Below are 25,946 nucleotides of genomic sequence, written 5' to 3' on the forward strand. Positions count from 1 at the left end.
TTCTGCACACAGCTGTGTTCACTGTGAAGTCAGAATGTATTAATATTGTATCGCATGTCCAAACTGCACCAGATTAAGGCTGCTCTTCATTGAGTCCTCAGCAACAAACCAGCCAAGTGCAGTGCAGTAAATCAGATGAGTGGTTCTCGAGATAGATGTCGGACAGACAGAGATTCCTTGATTTATTGTTAGAAGGCAAGATAAATGGCAATTATTTGTCAAGTATACTGAGAAAAACACTGTCTCACACAGTAACACTGACCAAACTTTCACTTTTCAATCGTCATGTTAACACAAAGTAAAAACAATATATATATTGTATTGCATGAAGCTTCTTTTTAAGGCATGAATAGAAATAAAATATCCAAAGCAGAATTCCCAGACCTTCCTGTTGTCTGTAACCACGATCGGGAAAAATAACAGTGGAAGGTTTTGACTTTCTGCCCTGTGATGTTTAATAAAAACCCAACGTTTGTCTCATGTGTCCTCGTGAATAATGAATATAATCAACCAAAACAATAAATCTGCTCTGATAGGAAAGTGAGGACATCTGATGCTGCTCACCCTGCCAACCATTCAGGTCTCGACATGTGAAGACAAATCAAAGCTTTGTCCTTTTTTTATAGTCGCAGGAACTCAAAGGTACGTCGAACCCCCTCTGCTCCTTTCACTGTGTCTTTACAGACGATCTGCTGAGGTCTTGTTACAGCTGACCTGTGATCAGCAGGATGCTCACAGATACTGTGAACAGAGCTATTGTTTCTGTGGAAAAAGACCCCGGACGTGTTGCTTTGCATCATGGGAAAAACAGCATGATGTTGGTGGTGGCGCTGTTTGAATAACCCTGCCGATTAAATGAATCCTGCAGATCCTGTGTCCCGTTTATTTATCTTGTCTTCATTGTCTTATGTTTGCCAATATTGTTTTTATATTAATGGAACAGTTCGTCCAAATATAATAATTCAGTCATTATCTACTCGCCCTCACGCTGATGGACAGTCAAGGTGAAGTTTCGTAATCCTCAAAACATTTCTGGAGCTTCACAGCAAAACCGAGCTGCAGCATTCTCCTAAACGACTGCAGTCGATGGGGACACGACAAAAAGCAATGACACCATTTCTTAAAATGACCTGTACATGTGTTATTATAGTGTCATTAACAATTTGACAACGTATTTGCAAAATAAATACTGTATAATTAATTGAAGCCCTCAAACCCACCTTCTACTGGCTCCTCCTTCCTTGTTCATAGTGTTGTGGCTGAGATCAGGAGCAGTGAAATGCTCAGACACGATATCTGTCTTTGTCTTTTAATTCAGGAAAAGATGCATTGCTTGCAAACAAGAGCCTCCACGTACGTCTGGAGAAAACACATGAGCCTGAAGACAAAAACCAAGGTCACGCTGTCTGGAAAATGAAAGACAATATTTTTATGCGATCATGTTTGATTGTCTCATGACAGTGTTTAATTTGTATTTGATATGGTTTCCCGCTGTCTTTCACACAGTCCAGGATCAAATTGTACATGCTGTACCAAAATCTTCTCTGTTTAAAAAAAATCTGTGTGTTTGTAATGAACTCATACACTCTGATAAGGAAACCCTGAAGCTTTGAGTTTAGCTGAAGTTGTAGAAGAAGTACAAGGTTTTTCTTCATCAGCGAGCAGACGAGCATCGCAGTTCTGGAAATAAACCAGGCCGAGTCTGGAACATAAAGTCTGATGAAGTTTCTGTTGTTCACTTGTATTTCCAGATCTTAATTACTGTGCACCATACACTCATGCTGCAGAATTAGAGCCTGGGGGGCAGTAAACACAGCACTGTGAAAACACTAACATGCTGTTTGTGAGATCGGGTTTTGAAGTTCATGGATCTGAATTTTTTAAGACTGCACAAAGCTATAAATAATTCACTTCCTGGGGACGTACTAAAAATGTTCTCGGACAGAGTTCGGGGGGTTAAAAACATAAGAGGAAATCCAATAAAATAATATAAAAAGGAAGTTTGTGTTCATACCTCTCTGAGGGGTTTGTGTGCTTGAATTTGTGGAGAATGGTTTAAAGGGAGAGCTAAACATAAATCAGGTCAGAGATATGCAAGAGGTTTTAGAGGTAAAGTTCTAAAAAAATCATCAGGATTTACAGATTCCTACAATTTACATGCCTCAGAACATTTCATCAGGATGTTCCTGCGTCGGCCTGCTGGCTGGAAATAAAACAGAAGAAAAATAATAAGTTATTACAACCTCACGAGTCTAACTTTCTGTTGATACCTCAGAATGCCCCTGATATGAACACCTGTTCTACGGCGAGGAGGATCTTCCTTCCTCTCTCCTCTCTGATTTCTGAATCCAAGACTAGTTAATTCTCACAGGAGGGCGAATATGCTCTGAAAGAATATGCTTATTTTCTAACCACAGAGAAACAATCACATTAAGTCTTTACATGGGTATTAGGTTACTAATATGTTCTGATTATGAACTTTACACCACTCCTCATGGTGTGATTGAAAATTTCACTGGACAGGATCATCCTCCTCAGTCTGAAGTGGTCGACCTGCGCGCTGATAATGTATTACAACAGTCTCGCTTTACACGTTTGGTGCCAACGAGTCTGGGTACAAAAGGGTTTTTATGAGAGAAATGCACTCACACATAAAAGAGCACGTGACGTGTCCTCCATGGTTTTCACTGGACAGAGACAAATGTGGGCAGGTTTGTAAGATTTCTAACCAGGAACACAGCCGGGACTTCAGAACTTGTGGAGGTCGTGTTACTTTGAGTTGTTTAATAAAGGGCAGGAATGCCTAAAAACTGGGCTGGCAACATCATCGAACAAAAGGACTCGCTCTTATTTTCTCCCTTTTTCTTCCCACTCCATTCATGTATTAACCTCACGGCACTGTATTTTAGTCATGCTCAGTCTCACCTCAGAATCCCTCAGTCATTTTTATTTACTTGTGGTTTGTGAGTTTAACTGTTCTTCCTCTTATGTAAGCCGGGTGGGAGTTTTTCTTTATATAGAATACAGTGTATGGATCCACGGCACCGCCGGTTGCAGATCAAATCTAGTTTTATTGCTTTTGACAAAAAAATAAAGAACAAAAAAAAGTCTTCACTACCTTTTCCTGTTTTTTTTTTTTTTTTCCTCGACGCTCTCGACTGCACCTCATTAGTGGCCAGAAGCTGCTCGGTTGTCCTCGTGTGACATCTCAGAAGCGCGGTCACTTGATAACAGGGGGTTGGTGTGCGGCGGGGAGCCCGGGTTCAAATTGCAGCTCTGACCTTGTGCTGCGGTCGAATAATCTATTTTGCTGTAGGAAGTCGTTCCTAACTGAGTGAAATGACCCGGAAGTGTCGAAGTGGCAGCCGTGATAGGAGCTGGTCACAGTCTCTACAGGAGCTTAGATGCTTGTCTCTTAAGCCCTTTAGGATATAATACACTGTAAAGCCGTATTATATCCATGTCATGTGATGTCATTATAGGCTACATGATAGAAGGTATTGGTCTATTGTGTTTCATACGACTAAGCCTACAGTTAAAAGTATTTATTCCCATCTCGTGTCAGACTGTGACCCTGCACATCCCCTCCTCCAAGGACATTCCTGTATTTTAAAAAAAAACAAACATCCAGGCTATTTAATTGTTCTGTGGAGGTCAAAGTAACTGAAGAAATACTGTAATAGGTGATTTATTACTCCACACAGACAGTAATATTAATATATAGCGCACCACACACAGCCTTGAATAAGTTGCTTTTTCTTTTCCACTGTTTGCTTCACAGCTTTTCCCATTTCAAGGAAATGAGTTAAGGAAAAGACACAACAGCTATTTTTTTTTTAAAATAATTTTTACCTATTTGATTGAAGCCTTGGTAAAAATAAATAGATAAATAAATAAAATACACCCCGCTCTGTAACCTCAGACACCCCCCCACACACACACAAACACACTCACACACACACACACACACACACACACAGCCACCACCCACTTCACAAAGTCCAAGGCATATTAAGTGAAACCGCTGCAGTAGGAAATGTCGTGTGACATCAGAGGCTGACATCAATGAGATTTAATGAAAAACAGTGAGGCTGTGTTGCATACTTCCCGTGAATCCCCTCAATGCCTGTGGCAGCCAAATTGAAATCAGCTTGGGAATGAAATGAGAACTGTCCTGTACAAAGCATGTATTGGCGTGTATTCTGCATCGGCTCCCTGTAGCTTTGACATTTTACATGGAAATAAATCTTGTTCTGGAGCTGATATCATTGTGTTTAAAGCTCGAGCCTGAGGAATGATCACTGTCTGTGGCTGAGGGTAAAAGAAATGGACCTCACTGTTGGTTAATGTTAATACTGCTCTCCTTAAGTTTTTTTTTTAAATCTATTCCATGTTTATTGAGAGTCAAACTCCCTGTTTGTGTTCATATACTGACTCTGATTTTAAATCTCGGCTGCCACTTCATGTTTTATTCATTATGAAGAGAGGCTACTTCTTATCTTTGTTTGTATTCTTGCATATACAGTTCTGTATTGCTGCTCTAGTTCTATTTATGGCATCATTGAAATGGAAGTACATTAACCACAGTCCTCTTAATATCCTGGCTGTGGCCCTGACAGAAACATGAATACATCACATGACTTGGGCTGGAAAAATGCCAACAGAGTGTAAAAAAAATTAAAAATACAAAATAAAACAGACATTAGAGGCTTTAAAGTGAACGTTTCCATTTCTCATGTTTGTCCAAACTACACACACACAGCCCGCAGGCTCACGTTTTTATAAATAGGCCCTGGATAATACTCATGCCATATGCATGTGTTTCACCTTGACGGATGACTGCTGCGGGTTATGTGCAGTTCCAGGCGCCTCCACTGCGCTTCGGAGCATTTCCTGCATGACTCTCTCTGCAGCAGCAGCAGCAGCAGGGAGGGATATGCTGTATCATCCAGGCTGCCGGCACACGCTCTGTCCTTCAGTCGGAATCGTGCAGCTCCATCATGGCGCTCAACATCCCCGGCGTGTCCGTCATGATGCTCTTCTACCTGCTGGTCCTCGGGATCGGCATCTGGGCTTCCATCAAGTCCAAAAAGGAAGCCAAGAAGGGCCAGGGGGATAAAACGGAGATGGCGCTGCTGGGCAACCGGGGCATCAACCTGGTTGTCGGCATCTTCACCATGACAGGCGAGTAAATGCGGTAAAGGAACCGGCGACAACATGGAGTCATCTTTCTCTCTAATTGTTTTCTGGAGGGATCCTCTGCGTGTGAGACCTCTCAGCCGCAAGATCTGCTCCGATTTCAGCGGCTTGTGCGTCCGTACCCGGAATTTAATTATGTAACGTAAAACAAAAAGAAAAAACAACAAAAAAAAGAAGGATAAGAAGAGAAAAAATCGATTTGTCCTCTCGAGCCAGACGGTCATATCGTCTATTTGTTAAGAAGAAGAAAAAAAAAAAAAAAGTCTGACATGATTAATGAAACTGTGCACCTGCCTCCGCTGCAGTTTCACCATTTTAGAACCGCGACGCACCAGTAGAATGGATCCCGACGTGCGTAATTACAGTTTTCAGGCTGATGTAAATGAGCCGACATTTAAATTTATAATTGACCAATAAAACCTGATTATGAAACAAGAGGCAGGACATGAAATTTATTTTACAAATGGTGACGGAAAAGCGGCAGTTTGGAAGAGGAACCAGGGCAAAAGAGGAAGCTATTATTGTGGTTGAAAATTAAGCTGAGTCAATATGAAATGTGGCAGGAAACAGGCCAGTGGGAAGATATTTTCATCTCCACCTCATGTCCACTTCTTTCATGTTTCATACTAATGGCACTGCACCCGGATCGCTCGCCACGGGTCACATGGTGAGTCACTCAGGAGGTGGATGTTTCTTAAAGAAATGACTCATTAAATTTACAGTAAACTTCTCAATTAAATGTTAATAAGGCGGACTGGCTGCTCGCGTCCTCGGGTTTCACGCATGTGCAAGTTTGGCACGAACCGCCGCTAACCTTGCTGCTACTGTCCTCTGTGTGTGTGTGTGTGTGTGTGTGTGTGTGTGTCTCAATCTGTGCATTTGTGTGTATGTGTGATACAGCCACATGGGTTGGAGGTGGATTCATCGTGGGCACGGCAGAGGCGGTGTACAACCCGTCCATGGGCCTGATCTGGGCCGTGATGCCCATCGCAGCGACCATGTGCTTCATCATCGGTAAGACTTCCTGTCACAGTGCAGCTGGTAGAGCCGCGGCGCTTCAGGGTCACAGGTTTCATTTTCACGGTGGCACATCATCATCGACCTGCGAGGATCACATGCGTGAAAGACAAAGTGTGCAGTGCCAGCAGCAGTGGCCCCTTGAGGCTGCAATGCTCATAACGCAGCACGCTGGCTGTGCAAACAATGGACAGAAATCTTTGTTATTCTTAGATCCTGATCTCTAGCGGGGCGAAAGTCTGAGCTGAGGGTAGACTGTCCTTATTAGGCAGCATCTCCCATCGGTTCAAGTAATTAAAACGACCTATTTTTATGTTTTCCCTGCTCTTCTGTGAATAACGTCCTCTCTCAGAAGCAAAGGCTCAAGTCAAGACCGCTTAACTCGAGTCAGAGACGATCCAAATCCTGGCAGTTTTCATCTCAAGGCCAAAGAAAGACGCCAGCACCCGCTGAATATTCCTCACACTGGTGTCTCGCTGTTGTTCTCTGTCAGAGTCCTTTGGATTGAGAAACACTGCAGCGTGACAGGAGCAGGACGCTTTGGTTTAAATGTTGGATCAGAAATGACGACTGTAACTCTGAGAAACATCTAAACGTGTATTCACACATTCCTGCATTAGACTTCATATGTCTAAATGAGCGTGCTTGCTCGTGACATGGCAAAGACACAATAACAAACAAACGCGTTACATGCACATGTTAATTTTCAAAGTATTTTGCATCTCCATGGGGAACTCAGTGCGAGCAGCCGGCGCCCCTCAGCGAGACTGACAAGTCTGTGATTTCAGAGAAAAATATCTCGATCACCAGAATACATGTTGTTCACGTCTTTATGTTGCAGCTGAACATTTTCTGAGCTTCAGTCTTTTTATTTAATGTGGTGATAACGCTGTGCTTACGGTCTGGTTGGGGTGAGGAACAGATCTTGTTTTGGTTCTGTCGTCACACTGCCCGGTCGCAAATGTTTCTCCAAAACAACGAATACGTCCAAGGTTTACATTCATACCAAACGTAGCATATCAGATTCATGTTACATGCTGAACAGCCGACTTCTCTCATACGGAGGTGGAGGCTCTCAACAAGGCAGACGAGTCACCCCACAGCTGGTCATATTTGCTGCCATTTTTGCGGTGACCAAAACCCGTATTTTCAACTAAATCAGGACTTTTCGTGTAACCCTAACCAAGTGTTTTGTCTAAACCTTAGCGGAGCATAAACTCAGTGTTATGACAAGAGAGAAATCTAGAATTCAACCTGAACAAACACACTATAAAGTTACAACATGAAGAAACTTTCAGCTTCAGCTTATCTGCAGCTCTGCAGGAACGTACGAAGTCTTTATTCTGACAACTGGGTCACATCTCCAGCCACAAACACATCTGGAGACGTTCCCATGTCTCATTAAAAACATCCGCTTTTAGGTATCACACTTCCAGACGTTAAAAAATGCAGACCAAACTGACGTATTTGATGAGTTTGGAGTCAGAACGTGTTATAGTTTTAGTTCCTTACAGAAAACAATCATAAACCAGTCCTGTGAGTCATCTTAATGCTCAGACGGGTCCTTTGGTTGGCACTGACAAACATTCTGCTACCTAAATCCAAAAGGGCTTGTTATGGCTGCCAGTGAAGATTATTTTCAATATCAATTAATCTACCAATTTTCTTCACAAGTAATTGCTTCATCATTCAGTCTATTAAAGAAAAAATCTCTTCACAGGTTCCCAGAGACCAAAATTAAGTCTTTAAACAACTTCTTTTGTCCAACCAACAGTCCAGAACCCCCCGAATTCTTAATTCACTCTCATAAATGACAAAGAAAAGCAGAAAATGTAATCTTACATTTTAATGAAACATCAAAATATCTGGTGATTAGTTTTCTTTGGATCCAGTAATAGATTAATTGACTGATTCTGATAGCTGTGGGTTTTTTTGTCAGCCTTGCTGTGACAGATTGAGGACATCTCAGACTCAGCTTGTCAGGCTCAGTTCTGTACTGTCAGACTGGCTGGATTGGTCTGAAACGTAAAAGAAAGCGCGAGTCCGACACTACTTTGGTCTTTTATCTATAAATATGCTCTTCAGGCTTGATTTGTGTTCATTAATTGATAGCTACACATTGTTATCTGGATTTATTGGAGAGTCTGAACCACACCGCCACATCTTAACGAATGCGGCGCGGCTCCTCAGTGAGTCTGTGGAAGTGGAATCCCTCCGTCTGGAAACTGCTGAAAAGCCTCCTGGGAAACGTAGGAAATTGCTCACTAAAGTGTTTTTGCCAGAACTGAAATTACAGCATTTCATCATCATTTAACTCCTGAGATGCACCACAGACAATTGAAGTGTTCCTGAGAGAGAACGTTAACAGCACATCAGGATGGATTTTTTTTTTTTTTTTAAATCTTTGAAAAGATAATTTTTTTTTTTTTTTTCCTGATGTCTTTTGATGAATGGAAACACAAGTTGTGGAACCTCAACTCCTGAATGTCTGGAGATTAGCAGAGAAAAACAACATTCCTCTTCCGCATGAACATCACGTGAGAAAAGACTTATCCTCTTAAACCCAGATGAATGTAGACTGACATTACACCGTGACGTTTTTTTTTTTTCCCTTCTCTCTGTGATTGCATAATCGGTAGCTGGGGTTTTATAGGGAAAGTGCTTCATGGGGGAGTTGCCTTTTGGTGGTTTATGAAACAAAACATTCACATTAAGGGATAAAAAGCAGAGGCACTGTTTCACAAAGCAGATCACATGTAATTACTGAGTGTGTTTATGGTTTAGGCTGCGTTCCCTTGAAATGGAGCACGAGACGAGATGCATCAGCAGCTGAGTGGTTTACCACTTCTGTTTAATGGTTTCCAGTGGAAATTCCAAAATGTTTTGTCTGCCTGTGAAGCTACAAAAGAATTAAAGCAGAACAGTAGAGTTTTTTTAAACAAGAAGTTAAATTCAACGGTTGACTGAAAGTTAGAAATCTGGTTTGCAAAACAAATGAATACCATATTTTAATATAAAGGCTGAACGCTGACCATGATGCATTTTTCTACATTTAATTGTCCGAGCCAGTGAATCTAAATCTTTCTCTCTCCCTGTTCATTTTTTGAGGTGGCCTCTTCTTCGCCGAGCCGATGCGAAACAATAAATACGTGACCATGATGGATCCTTTCCAGCACAAGTATGGAAAAGCAGCGACGGCCGCTCTTTCGCTGGCTTCGCTCGTATCGGAGATTATGTGGGTGACAGGAACACTCATAGGATTAGGTAAGAATGTTTCTGTATGTGGGTGTGATGCATTCGATACTTGTGTGTTGACCCTGGCAGCGGAGCAGCTGTTGATCGCAGCTCTTTGCCGAGGTGTTGAGTGAAACACAAGCCTTTGTCTAATTGTACGGCCGGTTCTGAAATAACTCCATCAAGGAAACAAGACCTTAAATCACACCGGTAACCACAGGAGTGATGGCTGTGAGACAGTAATGTGGCAGTAGATTAACAGACTGCCTTATTACTGACTGATCAGTGAAGTGGTGTGAAAATAATTCACTTGTCAAATCAAAGAAGACACAATCAGTTTTGTCACTGTTCATAACTGATAGATTGAACAACCTTCCCTCTCTGAATATTTGAGTATTTTTGTGGATGCTGCTTTATCCTCAAGCCGGCTAACAGATCAGCTATCATCATTTGAGTGATCCGATATCAGTTCAGGAAGTCCCACGATCGATCTTTTCTCCACCTCTCCCTGTGGATGCAGGCCCGGCACCTTTTGGTGCGTAAGTCTCTGACGACTTTCTGCTTCACTGACGGTTCGTGTCAAAACCGTCACGTGGTTAAAAACTTTGCTGGGCCTCAGTCGCATCATGGTGCCATTCACAGGCGCGAGGCTGTTAGTCTGTGTCAGAGTTCACACACACAGCACCGAAACAGGAACTTGATCAGAAACTTGTAAACTCAGAAATGTACACTTAATGGCCAGAAAGGTTGTTGAAAATTGCAAAGATTCAGAGCAGGGTGATAAGGCCTTAAAATAATATTTGCATCCTGCTTTGTTTCCGAAATCCCCCCCATTGTTGAGCTCTCAAGGTTGCCAAGTCGTCTCGTGACATATGGCGATAAAACCTTCAGCCATATATAGTCTCCTCTCATGATAAGGATACACTGTTGATATACTTCCCAGCCCTTGAAAGTTGCCTTTGTTCTTTATTTCACTGCAGAATTTTTAATAACATCTCGTCCATTTGTCCATACACAGATTTTAATCACAGATCTACATTAGCACTTGCTTTGATTCTCAGCTTTTAATATTAAAAGTTGCACTAAGACATCAGCAGATCGCTGCAACACATCCAAAAATATTTTGTGGATTATGAAACATCCCCCCGACTCTCCATCGGCATGAGGGTGTTTAGACAGTGACTCCATTTTAAATTTTTGGGTGAACTTATACTTGAAGGTCGTACCATGTTTACAGCATATTGTGCCGCTTCCAATAAACCAGGCTGATGTTAGCTCATCGTAGTTACAGCCTAAGGTAGAAGGAGTCAGTTTCAGACACATTTATTCTTCAATTCAGCTCTCCGACATTTACCCACTTGAGGTTAAAAATAAGTTTAGATGGCTGTAAACATTTAGAGCGTTGGTATCCTGGTCTTAATAACATAGCTGTGATGGTGAACAAATGGTGTTTATGCTTTCACATCATCACAAGTATCTGACATGTATGAATTAGTGTGTTTTAAGTGTGTAAAACACTGGCGTGTATGCGTTTATTTAGGTGTCACTATGAGTGTGATCCTGGATCTGTCCTACACCGTCAGCATCTGGATCTCTGCTGCCGTGGCGATCACCTACACCCTGCTGGGAGGCCTCTACTCTGTGGCCTACACGGATATCATACAGCTCATCCTCATCTTCATCAGCCTGGTGAGTCACTGCTTTTTTCCCCGGCTGTCCTAGAGGTCATGATTAAAAAAAGATTTAAAAAAAAAAATAAAAAATTACAGAAATAGTTCAACATTTTAGGACATATGCTCATTTGCCTCTTTTCTGAGAATTAGGTGAAAACGCTGATACCGCTCTCATGTCTGTGTGTTCAGCACTGACCTTCGAGCCTGGAGGTGTTCAGACAAGCTTAGCATGACTGGGAGCAGGGAAACAGCTACCCTGGCTCCGTCCAAAGGTCAAACACGGGCCTTCCAACACCTCTGAAACTGACTAATTAGCATGTTGTGCGTGAACTGTGTGTGTTTAAACAGAGGGGTGAAAACAATTTGAGGTCGCAGAGGCTGGAACTATTTCTTGGGGAACAACAGTTTATCTGCCTGGTCGGTACATCTGTGCCTCACAGTGACAAATTCACTGCAGTCAGCTGTTCGCCAAAAAATAGTCACAGCACACGACCTCCCGTCGAACAGCAGGATGTCACGTTTCTATTTGTGTCCAGAAGAAGTGTTAATTTGTGAGCTTTTGAAGTGTTGGTTGTATTTTTGAATCGCTGTTTCCAGCTGCTGTCATTCTTTACTCCTCGGCTCGATCTTAAAAGGCTCGACTGTGCCCGCCTATATTTTTGAACAGCTCTGGTTCCAGAAGTGAATTCTGCCCCTCATTCAATCAACTGATGTTTCATGAAATCCTTATTTAAAGAACTGTAGGCCTGGACCCAAGCCAACCAATTATGAGATGAATCGTGACCATAAAACATTTGATCCGGATTAAAAAACAATTTGGGAAAAACAGAAAAAGGGTGTACATAATTTTTTATAGCTTTTAAGGACTACTCATCCCATAAATTCCTTTCCAGTGACTTTCAACTCACAAACACCAGGACATGGCCTGACTTTTAGAAGTTTAACCCCTGTGGAAAGTTTCTCCCATCTCTAGGAAAAGAAAAGAAAAACAGGGAAATCATAGCCGCTCGTGCAAGCAAAGCCTCGTTTCCACACGGAAGAAAGGCATTTGTTTACAGACGGAAAAAATGCCACAGCTAACAAGGAAAGGACGCTAATTAGCTCCGCCAAGGAGGTTGTGTCTTCGCCCATGTCCGCTTGTTGGTCAGTTGATTTGTCAGCAGGATTTCCACAGAGTGTGGACAGAGGATGAGTCTCTACCCAGAACAGACCCCGTTAACTTCTGGTGTGGACTCACTTTCTTTAACGTTGGCACATTTTGGTTAATTTCTCAAGATTTTTCCTCATGAAAAATCTGTCTGAGTGTAACGGTGGCTGGTATCTATGAGTGAGTATGTAAAAAAAATCTGATTCTAGCAGGTTAAATGATGTTTTATGTGATATGTGATTTAAAGTGGGCTGTGAGGCCTTAATGGAGGTATGAGCTCTACTGACTGCCACACACGTGGTGCATTATTGGGATAAAATTACGTGGCAACAAATCTGTCGGCGTCCCAGGTGTTTGACCAAATATGCCATAAAAGTCTTGATTTAGACAAAGAAACATGTAAATAGAACTGTGATTTATTCATTGGTCAGCTGGCTACAGTCTGTGGAAAATCTGCTGCGAGAGCTATTATTTTACATACTCGAGGCAGAAAAACAGTGGAAGGAGGAAATGAAAGTGTACATCTACAGGCATATATACCATCGTTTCATAATCTCAGCTCGTGCTGAGTCCATCTTGGATATTTATGCGTAATAATCAACATCCACAATTTGGAGAACGCATCAGATTTCACTTCTAGAACCTCTCTGTTGTGCTCTGTAGATTTAGCTCAACTATGTAAATTTTGTAAAAGCACCAGTGATACAGTTCTTTATCTTACACATGCAAAGTTGAATTTGTACACAATGAAACACACCCAGTACACTCAGAAGTTCTGCTGCTGCTGCATCGCTTGGTCTGAGCTTTGGGAACTAATTAAGCGATGGTCCAACTTTAAAGCACAGACATGTGAGTAGTGTTGGCATTTTTATTTAAATCTGGTAAAGAAATTGAAATTTTAAAAAGTGTATTTCCTAAAATGTTCCACTATTCTTTCAAAGATTCATATAAGCAGCCTTCACCATTTCATGTAAAGGTTTACATTCTGTGCTGTGAACGAGCTTTGTTCATTTTACCCGATCTTACTTTGGAGCACGACTCTCTCTTGTCCAGCCATTGTGTGCCCTGATGATGTCATCTTTACGTGTCCAGGAAAAAGTCATAGATGGGTGCGGCGGTGGCTCAGTGGTTAGCACTGTCCAGTCCAAACACATGCCAGTCAGGTGAACTGGAAACTGAGGTGTGAATGTGAGTGTGTTCGTCTGTCTCTCTGTGTTAACGCTGAAAAAAAGACTGGCAACCTGTTCAGGTACCCCGCCTCTTGCATGCTGCGAGCTTGGATAGATTCCAATCCCTGTGTCACTAAAAAGTAATCACACTAAATAAATATTGAAATCAACTATTTGGATGAATTTAGAGAAAAAAAATAGAATGAATCTGTTGTGTTAAGATGAACACCACTTGTTACCTGCTGGGCTTACATGACGTCCTTCTTTGAGAAGTACCTGCCGGCTCACATGCTCATTCTGCTGTCAGTTGTAAAGGCTGGTTGTTGGCAGACTGCAGCGTAGTGACTGTCACTGCTTTTTTTCTCAGTGGCTGTGCGTCCCCTTCTCCCTGATAAACCCCGCTGTGGCGGACATCACTGAGACAGCCTACAACAACACCTTACAGAGCCCGTGGGTGGGCACTCTGGAGGCGGACAGAGCCTGGAGGTGGATCGATAACTTTCTACTTCTGGTAAGACTGGAAGGCTTCTCGTGAAAATCAATGCACGTTTCAGGTGAAACTTGTTTGAGGTCAAGTTTGTTCAAGGATGCCGACGAGGATGTCCTCTGCATCACTGTTTTATTAAATCATGGGCAGCATATCGAGTTTCAGGTTTGGACTGGAGGGGATCCAACATGAGGTTCTAAGTTCTTTTTCTTTTTTTTTTTTTTGTAGATTTTATCTTATTAATGGACCTTGGTTTCTCTTGTGCAACAAAGTGGACAGCACTGCATGTGGTACACAAACATATTTCATCAGGTCTCATGTTTGCAAAGCAGCTGCAATATGAATCCCACTACTTGAGGAACTTGCTGAGTTGAATGCTTAGCGCTAGCTAATGTTTTCTGTAACTACTCGATCTCATAGCTGTTGATGGCTGTGAACCCCGTTGACCCCGGAGTCAGCTTAGAGGCCCAAATAGTTCCATGGTTAACAGAAGTACTTGCTAACCTCAGCTAATTGCTCCAGCCAAAGATAGCCAAAGGGTGTAAAGAGAAACAGGAAGGTGCTATGCTACCCCTTGTAGTTCTGGAGCTAGTTTCAAGGTTTGGCCATCTCATATGTATTATACCTTTTAATCATGATACTCTAAAGAGGTCTGGCTAAATCTGTTGAAAAGCCTAGGTGGAGGAGACTGAAGGAGTTGAGATGGAGGTCTTCCTCTTCTGTTTTGAAGAATCCTCAAATGCACTTCTGTTCATCTGGTTCAAAAAGAAGTCTGTTGCACAGAGAAAAATACTTTTTACCATTTTCTAGTCTAGTTTTCTAGTTTCTTGTTTTCTAGTGAAACATAAACAAATGATTCTACACAAAGTGAAGAAGATTCTGTAAATATAAATAATGGTTTCTGCAAAAAAAAACCCTTTACTACTGGTGATACATTTAAAAAAAAGTCGTCATCAACAGAAAACTACTCTCGTTCTGTTCTGATACAACATATTCTGATCTACGTCTTCGCCTTGACTCTCTTTTCACTCTTATGTCTTTCCTCCGTGTCTCCAAGGGTTTGGGGAACTTAGGTCTTCAGAACTTCCACCAGAGGACGCTGTCAGCCGCCTCCTCCGCCACAGCCAAGATCACCTGCTTCGCTGCTGCGTTCATCGTTCCCACACTGGGGATCCCTCCCATACTCCTCGGGGCAGTGGCTGCATCAACAAGTATGCTTCAGGAACAGAGAATAAAATCATAACCTCATCTTTCTCCTGTTTTACTTTTCACACTGGCTGACATTTTTTACACGCTGTGGTTTAGATTAGATGAAAGATGGTTTAGACATTAAACTCCTTTTACTGTCGCCTTAGTTTCTTTTTATAGTTTCAAAAGGAAAGTGTATCCCAAAATAGGAAATACATATTCCTCCTCTTAATGTAGTGCCACAGTATCCATGGTGAACGAGTGGCTCGTGACAGCGCAGGATGTAAACGATAATGGTGTCCTCCTCGGCTGAGCTAACAACGTCCATCAGTAGATGCACACGTCCTGCGCTGTGATAATTAGTTGCTCTGACTTTGGGGAGAATTGTCCCTTAAAGTCTGTAGAGCAGACGATTAGTATAAAAAATAACAGATCTAGATTAAATCTCCTTGAACCTCGTGCAGTGCAGGACCTGAGATGTTAGAATGAATCTTTGCTGACTGTTACTGAATCATTTCCAGAGTCTGATCTCAATCCTGACATCAGAATTATATTCAGGAAGTCTAAAGAAAAAGCTTTCAGTGGTTAAAAGATGTTATGAAAAAACACTTTGAAAGTGTCTTTGTCCGTTTGTCTCTCTCCACTCACCTGTCCTCAGACTGGAACATGACTTCTTACGGTTCTCCCTCTCCGTTGGAACGTGGGGAGACGGGACTCGTCCTGCCCATCGTCCTGCAGCACCTTACCCCAACCTACATCTCCATCATCGGTATCGGGGCAGTGGCCGCCGCCGTGATGTCATCCACTGACTCCGCTTTACTGTCTGCGGCGTCCATCTTCACCACCAACATCTACAGGAACATCGTGAGGCCACAGGTGAGGAGACAGAGACTCTGACAATAAAGGGCAACATGTAAGATGTGGCCCAAATTTTAGTTTGAAACCCTCAAACATTATCAAGAGTGAAGAAACAACAGTGTTGGGCTGTAATGCAAAGATGTCTACTGAAGTTAGCATGCTAACCAGCTAGCTAGCTAACTGAGCTAATTAACAAACAATAGCTAGCTCCAGCATGAGAGAGCTACAGCCAACAGTATAGTTAGCAGTAAGCAGTTTGAGTTGCTGCGTCGCCAAACTAAATTATTTCAACAACAAAAAATGGGCCATGAGAAGAAACCGACTGATTCTGAAACGGGTTTGTTTTCTTGCCTCCAGGCATCAGAGCAGGAGATCCAGTGGGTGATCCGGGTCTCGGTGGTTGTGATGGGCCTGGCCGGCACGTCTCTCACCTTCCTGGACAACAGCGTCCTGATGATGTGGATGCTTCGATCCGACCTCACCTACACCCTCATGCTGCCGCAGCTCGTCTGCGTCCTCTTCTTTAAGATCTCCAACGGTTATGGGGCTGTTCTGGGCTGCGTGACTGGCATGCTGTTGCGATTGTTGTGCGGGGAGCCGCTGCTTGGGATACCACCTATAATAAAATTCCCAGGATGCACTCTGGTGGATGGCGTTTACGTCCAGCGCTCCCCAATCAGGACCATCTGCATGCTGTCTGCGTTAGTGTCTATCTTGTTGTTCTCCCACCTGGCATCTCTACTCTTCAACAGAGGCCTGATTCCTGAGAAATGGGATGTTTTTAATGTGAAATCTCAATACTCGATACAAACACAAGGTGGCGCTGAGGCCGACACCAAGGATGAGAAGGATGAGAAGGATGACACCTTAAAAGAACAAAACGAGAACAATGATGTGCGTGAACCAATGTTAGAATCAACATGTTAAGTAAGCAATATTATTTTAATTTCATTTTTATACATTTTTCATCAGTGCGGACTGGTTTAAGGACAAATGTATGTAACGTGTAATGACATACTTTTAATAGTACAGTATATTTTCAATTTTTGTATACTTTTATATACAGCATAAATGGAAAAAAAAACATCACACCTATGCTCTTTGTTATTATAAGAGCTCGGCATTTTTTTCTGCAATTTTTTGCAGCAGTGATACCTTCAAGTATTTACAGATTATAGACGATAGATACCTGGGCACAAATATGTAATCCCACTCACTCACTCACCATGAACAGGAATGCAATGCTCACACTTTGTTTTACATGTTTTTGAGAAGAATCTTGCAGGTTAACTGTAAACTCTAAAGTGCTGCTGTTGATTTAACTTTAGTTTCTTGTTATGGAGATGCAGGAGGGCTGTCGAAGCCCTTTTCATAGTCTCACGTGTTCAACACGATGCTACAGTTGTACAACATTTTATAGGAAACCATTAAAGGAAACCTGTGGTGAATGTCTTAGCTATGCAGCTGTCAAACATTTGAAAATTTGATGTGGTTGTACTGCACCCTTGGCATGCACGGTGCAGTTTTATTGTGTTGGGAGAAAAAATAAAACGTCACAAATACAATGAAACATCAGATCAGACTTGGTGTTGGCAGGAACTCAGAGTAAAAAAGACTTGGACTGTGATTAGGAGCAACGAAAAGCACTTTCTGCCATCTGGATCGCGGTGGCTGCAGGCTCAGCAAGGTCCCTCTCTCCAGGAGTGTTTCCCAGCTCTCCCTGGCGTTTCCAAGCCATATGAGATACGCGTTCTCTCCCGCATGTTCAGGGTCTGTCCGAAAGGAAGGCGCCCAGGAGGCATCCACATCACATGACCGAACCACCTCAACTGACGCCGGGGAGCAGCGTCTTTAATCCATGCTCCCTCTGGATGTCCGAGATCCTCAACCTCTCTGAGTCAAGCCACCCTACGGAGGAAATTCAATTCGGAACATTTCCAAAGACAAATATTAACAAAAGTCACTGAATACTGTCTCAGTCGGAGGGGCTCCACTGACCCATCAGGCCCCTTGGCAATGTGCCTTTGAGGCTCATTAGAGAATGCTTTAAAGGTAATTTTATTCATTTGATCCCACATCACCAGGGTTCGAGTTATAATCTGAGCTTTGTGGGGGTCTTTATCCAGCGTTTGGAGCAGAGATGAAAAAATAAATAACAGTGTTGGTCGTAACGTTTGCACTCTGCATTAGAGAGAGAGACTTCACAGTGTAGCAGCCTCTGCCACATCCTGCTCCTCTTCTGAAGGAGTACGATGGTCCCAAACTGGGGTAGCAAACTGCAGTTCTTCTGTAAAACCTGTTTCTTTTAGCCTATTTGTGTCATAGTTAATAGTCATTATACTGAAAAGTGCATTATTCGTGAGTAGAGGAATGATTGTATGATTTTACTGCTTTCATCGGAGCTCAGTCTCCTGCTGATAGCTGCTCGTCTCCCACTGGCTCCCACATAACTTGAACCCTGACATCAATCTTTCTTTTTTTTTGTCCTTATTTTGTTGCCTACTTCCAGCAATCCAAAACAATGTCTGTTAACAGTAAAGTAATGTAAATCTTGAAACCAAGGCATGAGCACTGCTGACATACAGCACCAAAACTGAATGAAAAAAGAGAAAACCAATGAGGCCGACTGATTGATATGATGATGTATGCAAAGCAGATTAGAAGGAACGACCGGAGCTTTGAAGAGCTGAACTTTTTAATATAATCAGTTAATTTGAAATAAAACTCCTGTATTTGCCATGACTATTCTTTTCTTTACACATGCACATTATTGTTTGATTGCCATGACATGGACGTTATTTCTGGATGTGGTCAGACACACACACACACACACAAATACACACACACACATACACACACAATGAGATACATCTCTTTTATTGTTTCAAACACTTTAAACTAAATGGCTGAGAGAAGACTCTATAAAGTGCCTTCTTGCTTTAACACTCAGTATGAATACAAAGTGCAAAGCACCCTCAAACCAAATGACTTCAGTGTTAAAAGGGAAGTCCTGGTTTGTATCTACCTTCAATATTACTTAAAGGTCCAAGAATAACAGAAGGATAAATGTCAAGAAAAATCTTCCCACACCAGTCGGGGGAGGAAGCCAGAATCTCCCACTTCTTTCCCGTAAGGGCTCTTGTTCAATGCTGCTCTCTGAGGTCGGCCTCTCCCAAATCGCTACAATGGAGATGGAGGAGGATGAGTAAAATATTGATCATGAATAAAAATATAAAGTCCTACTTTAACAAATACCGGAATCTCCCTTTCAGCAACTTTTTAAGCTTTAAAGAGACCCTCTCTTCTCTCTGGAGTAATTAAAACATTTAATGTTGTGATGATGGACACATTTAAGTTTTATTCTGAATGGACACGTATCCCCAAAAAAAGTACTGGAATGAAACCCTTTACTTGTCTAAGTCCACACGACTAAACTCGACTCACATGTGTCCTGCGAGCTTACGGTGACACACAAAAATAACCGGCCTCCGCTTGATAATTCAACATGGGACTGTGTGGCATGCCGAAGCTGTGACAGATGTCCGGACCGTCCTCTGATGTCCGCGTCAATCTAAGTCAAGTGACAATATATCAGTGTGGTATTATATAAGGTGACATCTCGCTCCTGACTTGTCCGTGTGCCAACAGCTCCAGTGGAACAATCGTCCCACAGGACACAGCAACAGACTGAGATAAAGGTCTTCTATATTAAGACTGCACAAGCAAGTGTTGACGTCTGAGTAGTCGCTGCTCCGGCTGCTTCCTGTGTCCTTTGTTTTCATGGCTGATGGTTGATGGTTGAGGTGGTGTTGAGGTTTAGAATGACGGCACTGCTTAACCTTGAAATAAAATCTTTGCATTGAATTAACTCATGTTCTTTTGATTTTTACTTTCCTGGTCCAGGCCCTGTGTCGGCCCACGTGACTCTGCTGCTCGATCGTTTGGTCCTTCTCAAGCGTTCTCAGGTCTGTTAAAATGTCAACATTTTAAATCAGCATAAAAAAGTGTCACTGTGGCCATGATAAACAAAATCTCTGAGAGGAACAGTTTTTTTTTTTTTTAACTACCAAATGTCGCCTGAATTTCCATCAGCATGACTGAATGACTTTTCATTTTTGGGAGATTTGTTCCTTTAAGTCTGGCTGTTGCTGGGTCTGGATTAGCTACACCACCATCATCATGTCTGATCTACCACAGGGGGCATCTAGGAAGGTACTGTGGATGTGTGGTTACGGTTCAAGACCAGAACTGAACTTATATTCTAATGTTATTTGTTTCATGCGATTTGCCACATTTCACTGTCTTTAGAATTCCTGCCACAAGTTTAAGTCATTGGTACAGACAGTTTAAGGACGTGACGCAATGGAAAATTCAGAGGATGGATGTAGTGACACCTGCTGGCCATCTGGTCAAACAGCAGGGCACCGAGCCTGGCTGTCATCACAAACATTTAGCCGGCTCGTTTATCTGGATGACTTGCAATACTGTCAGTTTATACTTCTACATATTTATCATCACAACAAACTTGTTGCAAAGAGGTCAGAGAGATAAATCCACAGCAGAGTGCAGACCACGCTGTGGACATGAATCATCTTCACCCTCCTTCAAAACAGTGCAAATTCAGTATCGCAGACATGTTGTGATAAAATAAGGAGACAGAGAATCATTATGAGACGGGTGGTGTGAGCTGCTGTGATCTCCTACATGGAGCTTGTCTGGACTCACAGTCTTACTATGACTCAGCTGTCCTGCAGCCCTGCAGCTCTGATCCATCCTCTAACACGGGACCGTACATTTTTTCCGTGTGGCAGAAAACCAATGATTGTTTTCACAGTTGGTCTGCTGAAATTCTGCTTTTATGAACTGATGTATTTCATCGTTAAAATGTCAAACATGGTATTCGACTTACAAAACAGCTATTTTTCTTTCGGTGTCTCAGTTTTCTTACTCAAGACTCTAAGCTGCTTATTAAAAGCTGTGTTATAAAGCTCTATATTCCAGCAGTAATCAGTTATAATAGAGTGTTTGGTCAGTGACTCATGTCTCTCCTCCCTTTGGAAATTTCCATATGCACTGATGCCATGATCGACCAAACTCCACATTCTCCCATCAAACGCAGCACGACATGGGTAAGCGTGTTCCCACAGAGTATTCTGTAGCTGATTTAATTGTCACTGATAGGGAAGAGTTATTCAGAACTGGAGGCATTGAATTGTGTTACAACACGTACTGTTGAGCCTGTTCTCCTCGATTGACCTTTATTAAATACTTCAACACAGGGCATCATGGCTCCTGAATCTACTTTCTCACCTGGGTTAATCTGATTATTGATAATTCCTGTGAAAAATGCTTTGCAGACAAGAAAGAGGCAGAGAGTTGCCACGGAGAAAAGAAAGGAGTTGTGCAAGTGTGGTGACGAAGACGGGAGGGAGGTATACTGATTAAGTAGTTGAGGATGAGGGGAAAAAAAAAATAGATTACTTGCAATTTTAACAACACGCAACCAAGACTGCACACACAGTTACATCAACATGGAGTTTATTTTCAATAATCAACAGCAGGTTTGAGGTGAATTCAAAGGCTGATTCAACTCTCGATCACAGAGAGCTCATTTACTGGTTAAAACCTTTAAGCATGTTACACATTAGGCCACGCCCCAATCAGTGATGTCACATCAGATAGACACTGATTCATAACAGAAAACTGGGCATCTTGGCGGTCTATGTATACCACATAACCACAGTGTTCCCAGTTTGGTTACGGTGGGGACCGTAGCTGCAAGTCATCCTCTTCTGTGTTCAACGGTGTGAAAATGTATCTGGTAAATCTGTTTTGTTAATGTCGGGGTGGAACAACATTACGAAATTGAAATTCATTGAAGTTACTCTCTTGGTTTCTACATTTTGAGATCTAGAGGTTTGGAGTTGCTGTCTCTTAAGTCGTCAGAAAACAAACAAAAACAAAAAACAGTTCAAGAAATAGTTTAGTTCCTTCCATCATTTGTGCAGACAAAGTCCGTCAGTCAACAACAAAGAAAAAAGAAAAGGATGTTGAGTCTTTGTAGGACTGACAGTGTCCTCTCTTCTCCTCTCAGCCCTTACAAGGAGGGGGAGGCATTTCAGTCCCGGGGGTCATGAGGGTCTTGATGGTGTTTCTGCTCCAGGTTTGTTTGTGGGGTCTAGAGCGGTCCCTTCATATGTGACCTTGCTCTTAATGCCGTCCTGGATCACCCTCTGCTGCACACGAAGCTTAGCGTTGGTTATCCTGCAGTAAAACCTGGACAGGGTGACACGGCAGGCAAGAAGTCATGAGAGGCAAAACTGCAGTGAGACGTGAGCTCACGTTGGGAGAATAACTCAGAAAATATAGATTGCTGGATGACTGTGTATGATATATTTTTTTAAAAGTCAGCATGTGTTGGTTCCCATCAGAAAGTGAAAGCCAGACAAGAAAACAATGTCAACATTAAGACCTACCAGGACCCGAGCGTGGTGAGCATGAAGCCTGCAAATCCCACGTCAAAAGACCTCTTCACCCGACCTGCGGACGACAAACTGAGTTCAGACAAACTTTTCTCTCACAACGTCAAAACACCTGCATCTTTTATCCTCAGAAAAAGGAGAATGTTACATGTTACAAAATTCGAAATCATCTTTGTCAAAGTTTGACAGTTTGTTGTCTCTAAAAAGGGACACAGCAGTTGATTTGTTAATGATGTAAAAGTTTAATTCCTGACGGAAGGATCTTTACCGAGTTTTTGCATAATTTGTTGTGCAAATTGAAACAAAAACATCTGTTAAGATAATTGCAGTTGAGAATGTCAAGACAAACACATGGAACAAAAACTGCATGTGTCATCAGCCTTTTAATGAGTCACTGTGCTATATTTGATCAGCGTTTTATTAGATGTGCAATTTCCTCTTTCGCTGTAATATCACAGACAAGGCAGACTTCAGTGATAGTACACATGTACACTCAGGGAGCTGCTGCAAATCAAACCATCCAATTAATACTCAAAAACTTGTTTCTGCTGGTTGACATTATAAAAAACTATAACTACATTTGCAAAGAAAACAAACAAACACAGCTCAGACTCTAATATGACCCACTTGTCGCCAGAAAGTGCAGCAGACCAGCAGTTATCGAGCCTCCAGCTCCATGCAGGATGGCGTCTCTGGCACACGGAGTGTTCCGCACATCAAGAATCCCCAGCAGCCTGAAACCCTGTAGGACAGACAGGCGGAGGGTAAAGAAACAGACAGTCAATGTCAGTAAGCATGCGATGGCTTCAAATCACAACTTGCACGATGCGGGCACACCTGGTTGGATGGAAGTAGGACATGAGTCTGGGATCAATGTTTTACTGAAATCTGTTCGTTAATTCGTGAGTGATCTGTGAGCCGAATTGTTCAGTGGGAAAAGGTCATCGCCGGGAATATTTCAGACAAGCTTTTTACTAACGAGTTTCGTTTCCAGGGGACAAGTTAATCTTTAATGATGTAATATTTGAATGGGATTCGGTTTGAAGAGGTCATTTCTGACAACTGAGAGCTGTCAGCTGTATATGTTTGCTGACTCATTGATGTTTTCGCTACATACTTTTTGTACTTTGAGTCATGCTGACTTGAGATACAGTTGAATAATATTTAACGTGATGCCATGATGCTCTTGACCTTCTGAAAACTGGAAGCTAGCAACATTTGAATTCCATCTGAAATGTTTCCTTAATGTAAATGACCGAGCGGCACTAACCTTGTTCGCCTCCTCTTCTTCTCCTGCCATTATACAACTCTGTTGGTCTCCTTGTGCAAAATTTGCTCTCAATTTATGGTTAAATAACCACTTCCGTAACCATATTGACCTTAGCGCATGCGCTCTACGTACCAAGTGGTCCGTCTGCTATTTATCGCCGACTCGAAAAGAGCAACCGCATGATGTATAGTTCCGATATGCATGCAAATTGGAATTGAAGGTGCACTATATTGTTTTGGGAAATACATTCAAACTCAATCAGGGAATATTTAAAGTAATTCAGTCTAATTATGAAATCTCAGATATATTTATTTTATGAATATCCAAATAATTTCCAAAGCTGTTCTCAGAGGCTGAGAGTAAAACAGTATGGGATTGTGTTGTCCTTGTTGTACTTACAGCTTTTTTATTCAGTTCGTTATGTCATGAACATTATATCTTTCTGACTAAAATGTTCCCCCCAAACTACATAGTGCATATTTAAAAGGTGGTTAAAACTTTATATTTCAAGAATGTAAAAATGTCAGAGGATAATGTTTTTTAGATGGTAATATTAAATTTGTGCATAATGACGCCATTTTCCCTTTTTTATTCCCAATTTCTATAGTTTTTTTTTCTTTTTATCATTCTATTTATTTATTTGTTTGCTTGTTTATTTTAATTAGTTTTTTTAATTAAGCTTTGGTTAGAGGTTACTGCTGCAATTAGAAATTAAATGAACTGTGGACGTGCTGCACCCAAAGGGAAAAACAAAAACATTGAAGTCCACCTGTACTATATCAAGTGAGTCATTTGCTAATATATTGCAATATCTCCAAAGTAAGTATTGATGGATTTATTAAATCATTATATATCAAATCATGTAATATAAATGCTCCTGCTTTTCGGCATAATCAACATTTTTTAGAAACTGAAATTTCACAATATCTGTGATTTGAAAGTGCAACATTTGGGGTCATCTTAGGGTTAATCGATATTTCTGCTTCAATTTTATTTCATATTATTATTATTAACAATGTAAATTCCGGTCAGGATGTGGGAAAGAAGCAGTGATGAATTAAAATCCCAAGGTTGAAATTTGGAAATGTGCTCATTTGTTCCAGACAGGAAAACTGAATCGTACTGTGTCATCTCACCTTGAGTCTCTACGACGACAGGATTGATGTTATAAATAAACCGTGTCAGGAGGAAGTCTGGATGTCACCGTGATCCTGCGCTGATAAAACAGGATTATTACACCGGCAGCAGCAGATTACTGCCTGACGTCTTTGCCCTGGTCCATGATCATGACAACATAAAGATCAGTTTATAGGCCTGTTCAAACGGAAACTTAACTACCATATAACGCAGCTCTTAAAGCTAATATCAACCTGTTAAAGTGTGTTCCATATATTTTTATTACCAAACAGACATGTTAACAGCACTTTACACACAATTCAATGAATCAATCAAACAAACAAACAAACAAACTTTATTCATATGGCACCTTTAAAACAATAACAAAACATAGGCTAGGCAATAAGCTTTCCATATTAAAATGTAATAAAGGGGAAGAAAAATAACAGTAAAGAAAGATATTAAAATTAATTATAGTGAGGTTAATTAAATAAATACATCAATAATATAGAATATAAAAAAAGATTGAACACAATGTGTATATATATATATATATATATATATATATATATATATATATATATATATATATATATATATATATATATATATATATATATATATATATATATATATATATATATAAACAGGAAAAGTTAAAGTTACTTCTTTTACTGCTAATACTAATTTAGCTATGCGGTCAGTTTGTTATATCAAGTTTAACGTCTTCAGTTATTTACTAATTAAACGCAGATGATATTTTGATTAATTACTGAAAAGTCACCGTTCCCATACCGGGAGTCGAACCCGGGCCGCCTGGGTGAAAACCAGGAATCCTAACCGCTAGACCATATGGGACTTTCCATAGGACGTACCATGTCATTCACTCCATTCTGCATATGGGGATTTAGTGTGTGTGTGTGTGTGTGTGTGTGTGTGTGTGTGTGTGTGTGTGTGTATATATTTTTTTATTTTATTTTTTTTTTTTTCCTGCTGTGCACTTTGCTATGTAGATCAATAATCAGTAGTAACTCCCCATCCGACCTGACAACACGTTCATTTTAAATGTACAGGTAGGTTCAGTAAAGAAAGCGATAAAGAGACAC

The 25,946-nt window shown here is 41.4% G+C and overlaps 2 protein-coding genes and 1 non-coding gene across 4 annotated transcripts; 1 reads left to right on the forward strand and 2 right to left on the reverse strand.

Moving 5' to 3' along the window:
• Positions 1 to 3,124: 3,124 nt before the first annotated feature.
• Positions 3,125 to 18,711, forward strand: LOC119033922 (high-affinity choline transporter 1-like). Of its 2 annotated transcripts, none has more exons than XM_037124523.1 (8): positions 3,125 to 5,184; positions 6,100 to 6,213; positions 9,325 to 9,480; positions 10,991 to 11,139; positions 13,807 to 13,950; positions 14,984 to 15,137; positions 15,773 to 15,990; positions 16,330 to 18,711. In XM_037124523.1, the coding sequence occupies exons 1-8, from the start codon at positions 5,001 to 5,003 to the stop codon at positions 16,897 to 16,899; spliced, it is 1,689 nt and encodes a 562-aa protein (XP_036980418.1). In that variant the 5' UTR covers positions 3,125 to 5,000; the 3' UTR covers positions 16,900 to 18,711. The 2 variants fall into 2 exon arrangements, with proteins under 2 accessions (XP_036980418.1, XP_036980419.1); XM_037124524.1 differs by lacking the exon at positions 3,125 to 5,184 and adding an exon at positions 5,208 to 5,866.
• A 2,777-nt stretch (positions 18,712 to 21,488) lies between these two features.
• On the reverse strand, positions 21,489 to 23,882 carry LOC119033600 (cytochrome c oxidase assembly protein COX20, mitochondrial). The gene is made up of 4 exons (XM_037123910.1): positions 23,725 to 23,882; positions 23,082 to 23,196; positions 22,449 to 22,512; positions 21,489 to 22,248 (listed from the first exon to the last, which is right to left on the reverse strand). The coding sequence occupies exons 1-4, from the start codon at positions 23,752 to 23,754 to the stop codon at positions 22,104 to 22,106; spliced, it is 354 nt and encodes a 117-aa protein (XP_036979805.1). The 5' UTR covers positions 23,755 to 23,882; the 3' UTR covers positions 21,489 to 22,103.
• A 1,744-nt stretch (positions 23,883 to 25,626) lies between these two features.
• On the reverse strand, positions 25,627 to 25,698 carry trnae-uuc. The gene has a single exon. It is a non-coding gene; the product is annotated as a tRNA-Glu (tRNA).
• Positions 25,699 to 25,946: the final 248 nt, after the last annotated feature.

This window comes from Acanthopagrus latus, chromosome 15, assembly GCF_904848185.1.
Source record: "Acanthopagrus latus isolate v.2019 chromosome 15, fAcaLat1.1, whole genome shotgun sequence".
NCBI classification, from domain to species: Eukaryota; Metazoa; Chordata; class Actinopteri; order Spariformes; family Sparidae; genus Acanthopagrus; species Acanthopagrus latus.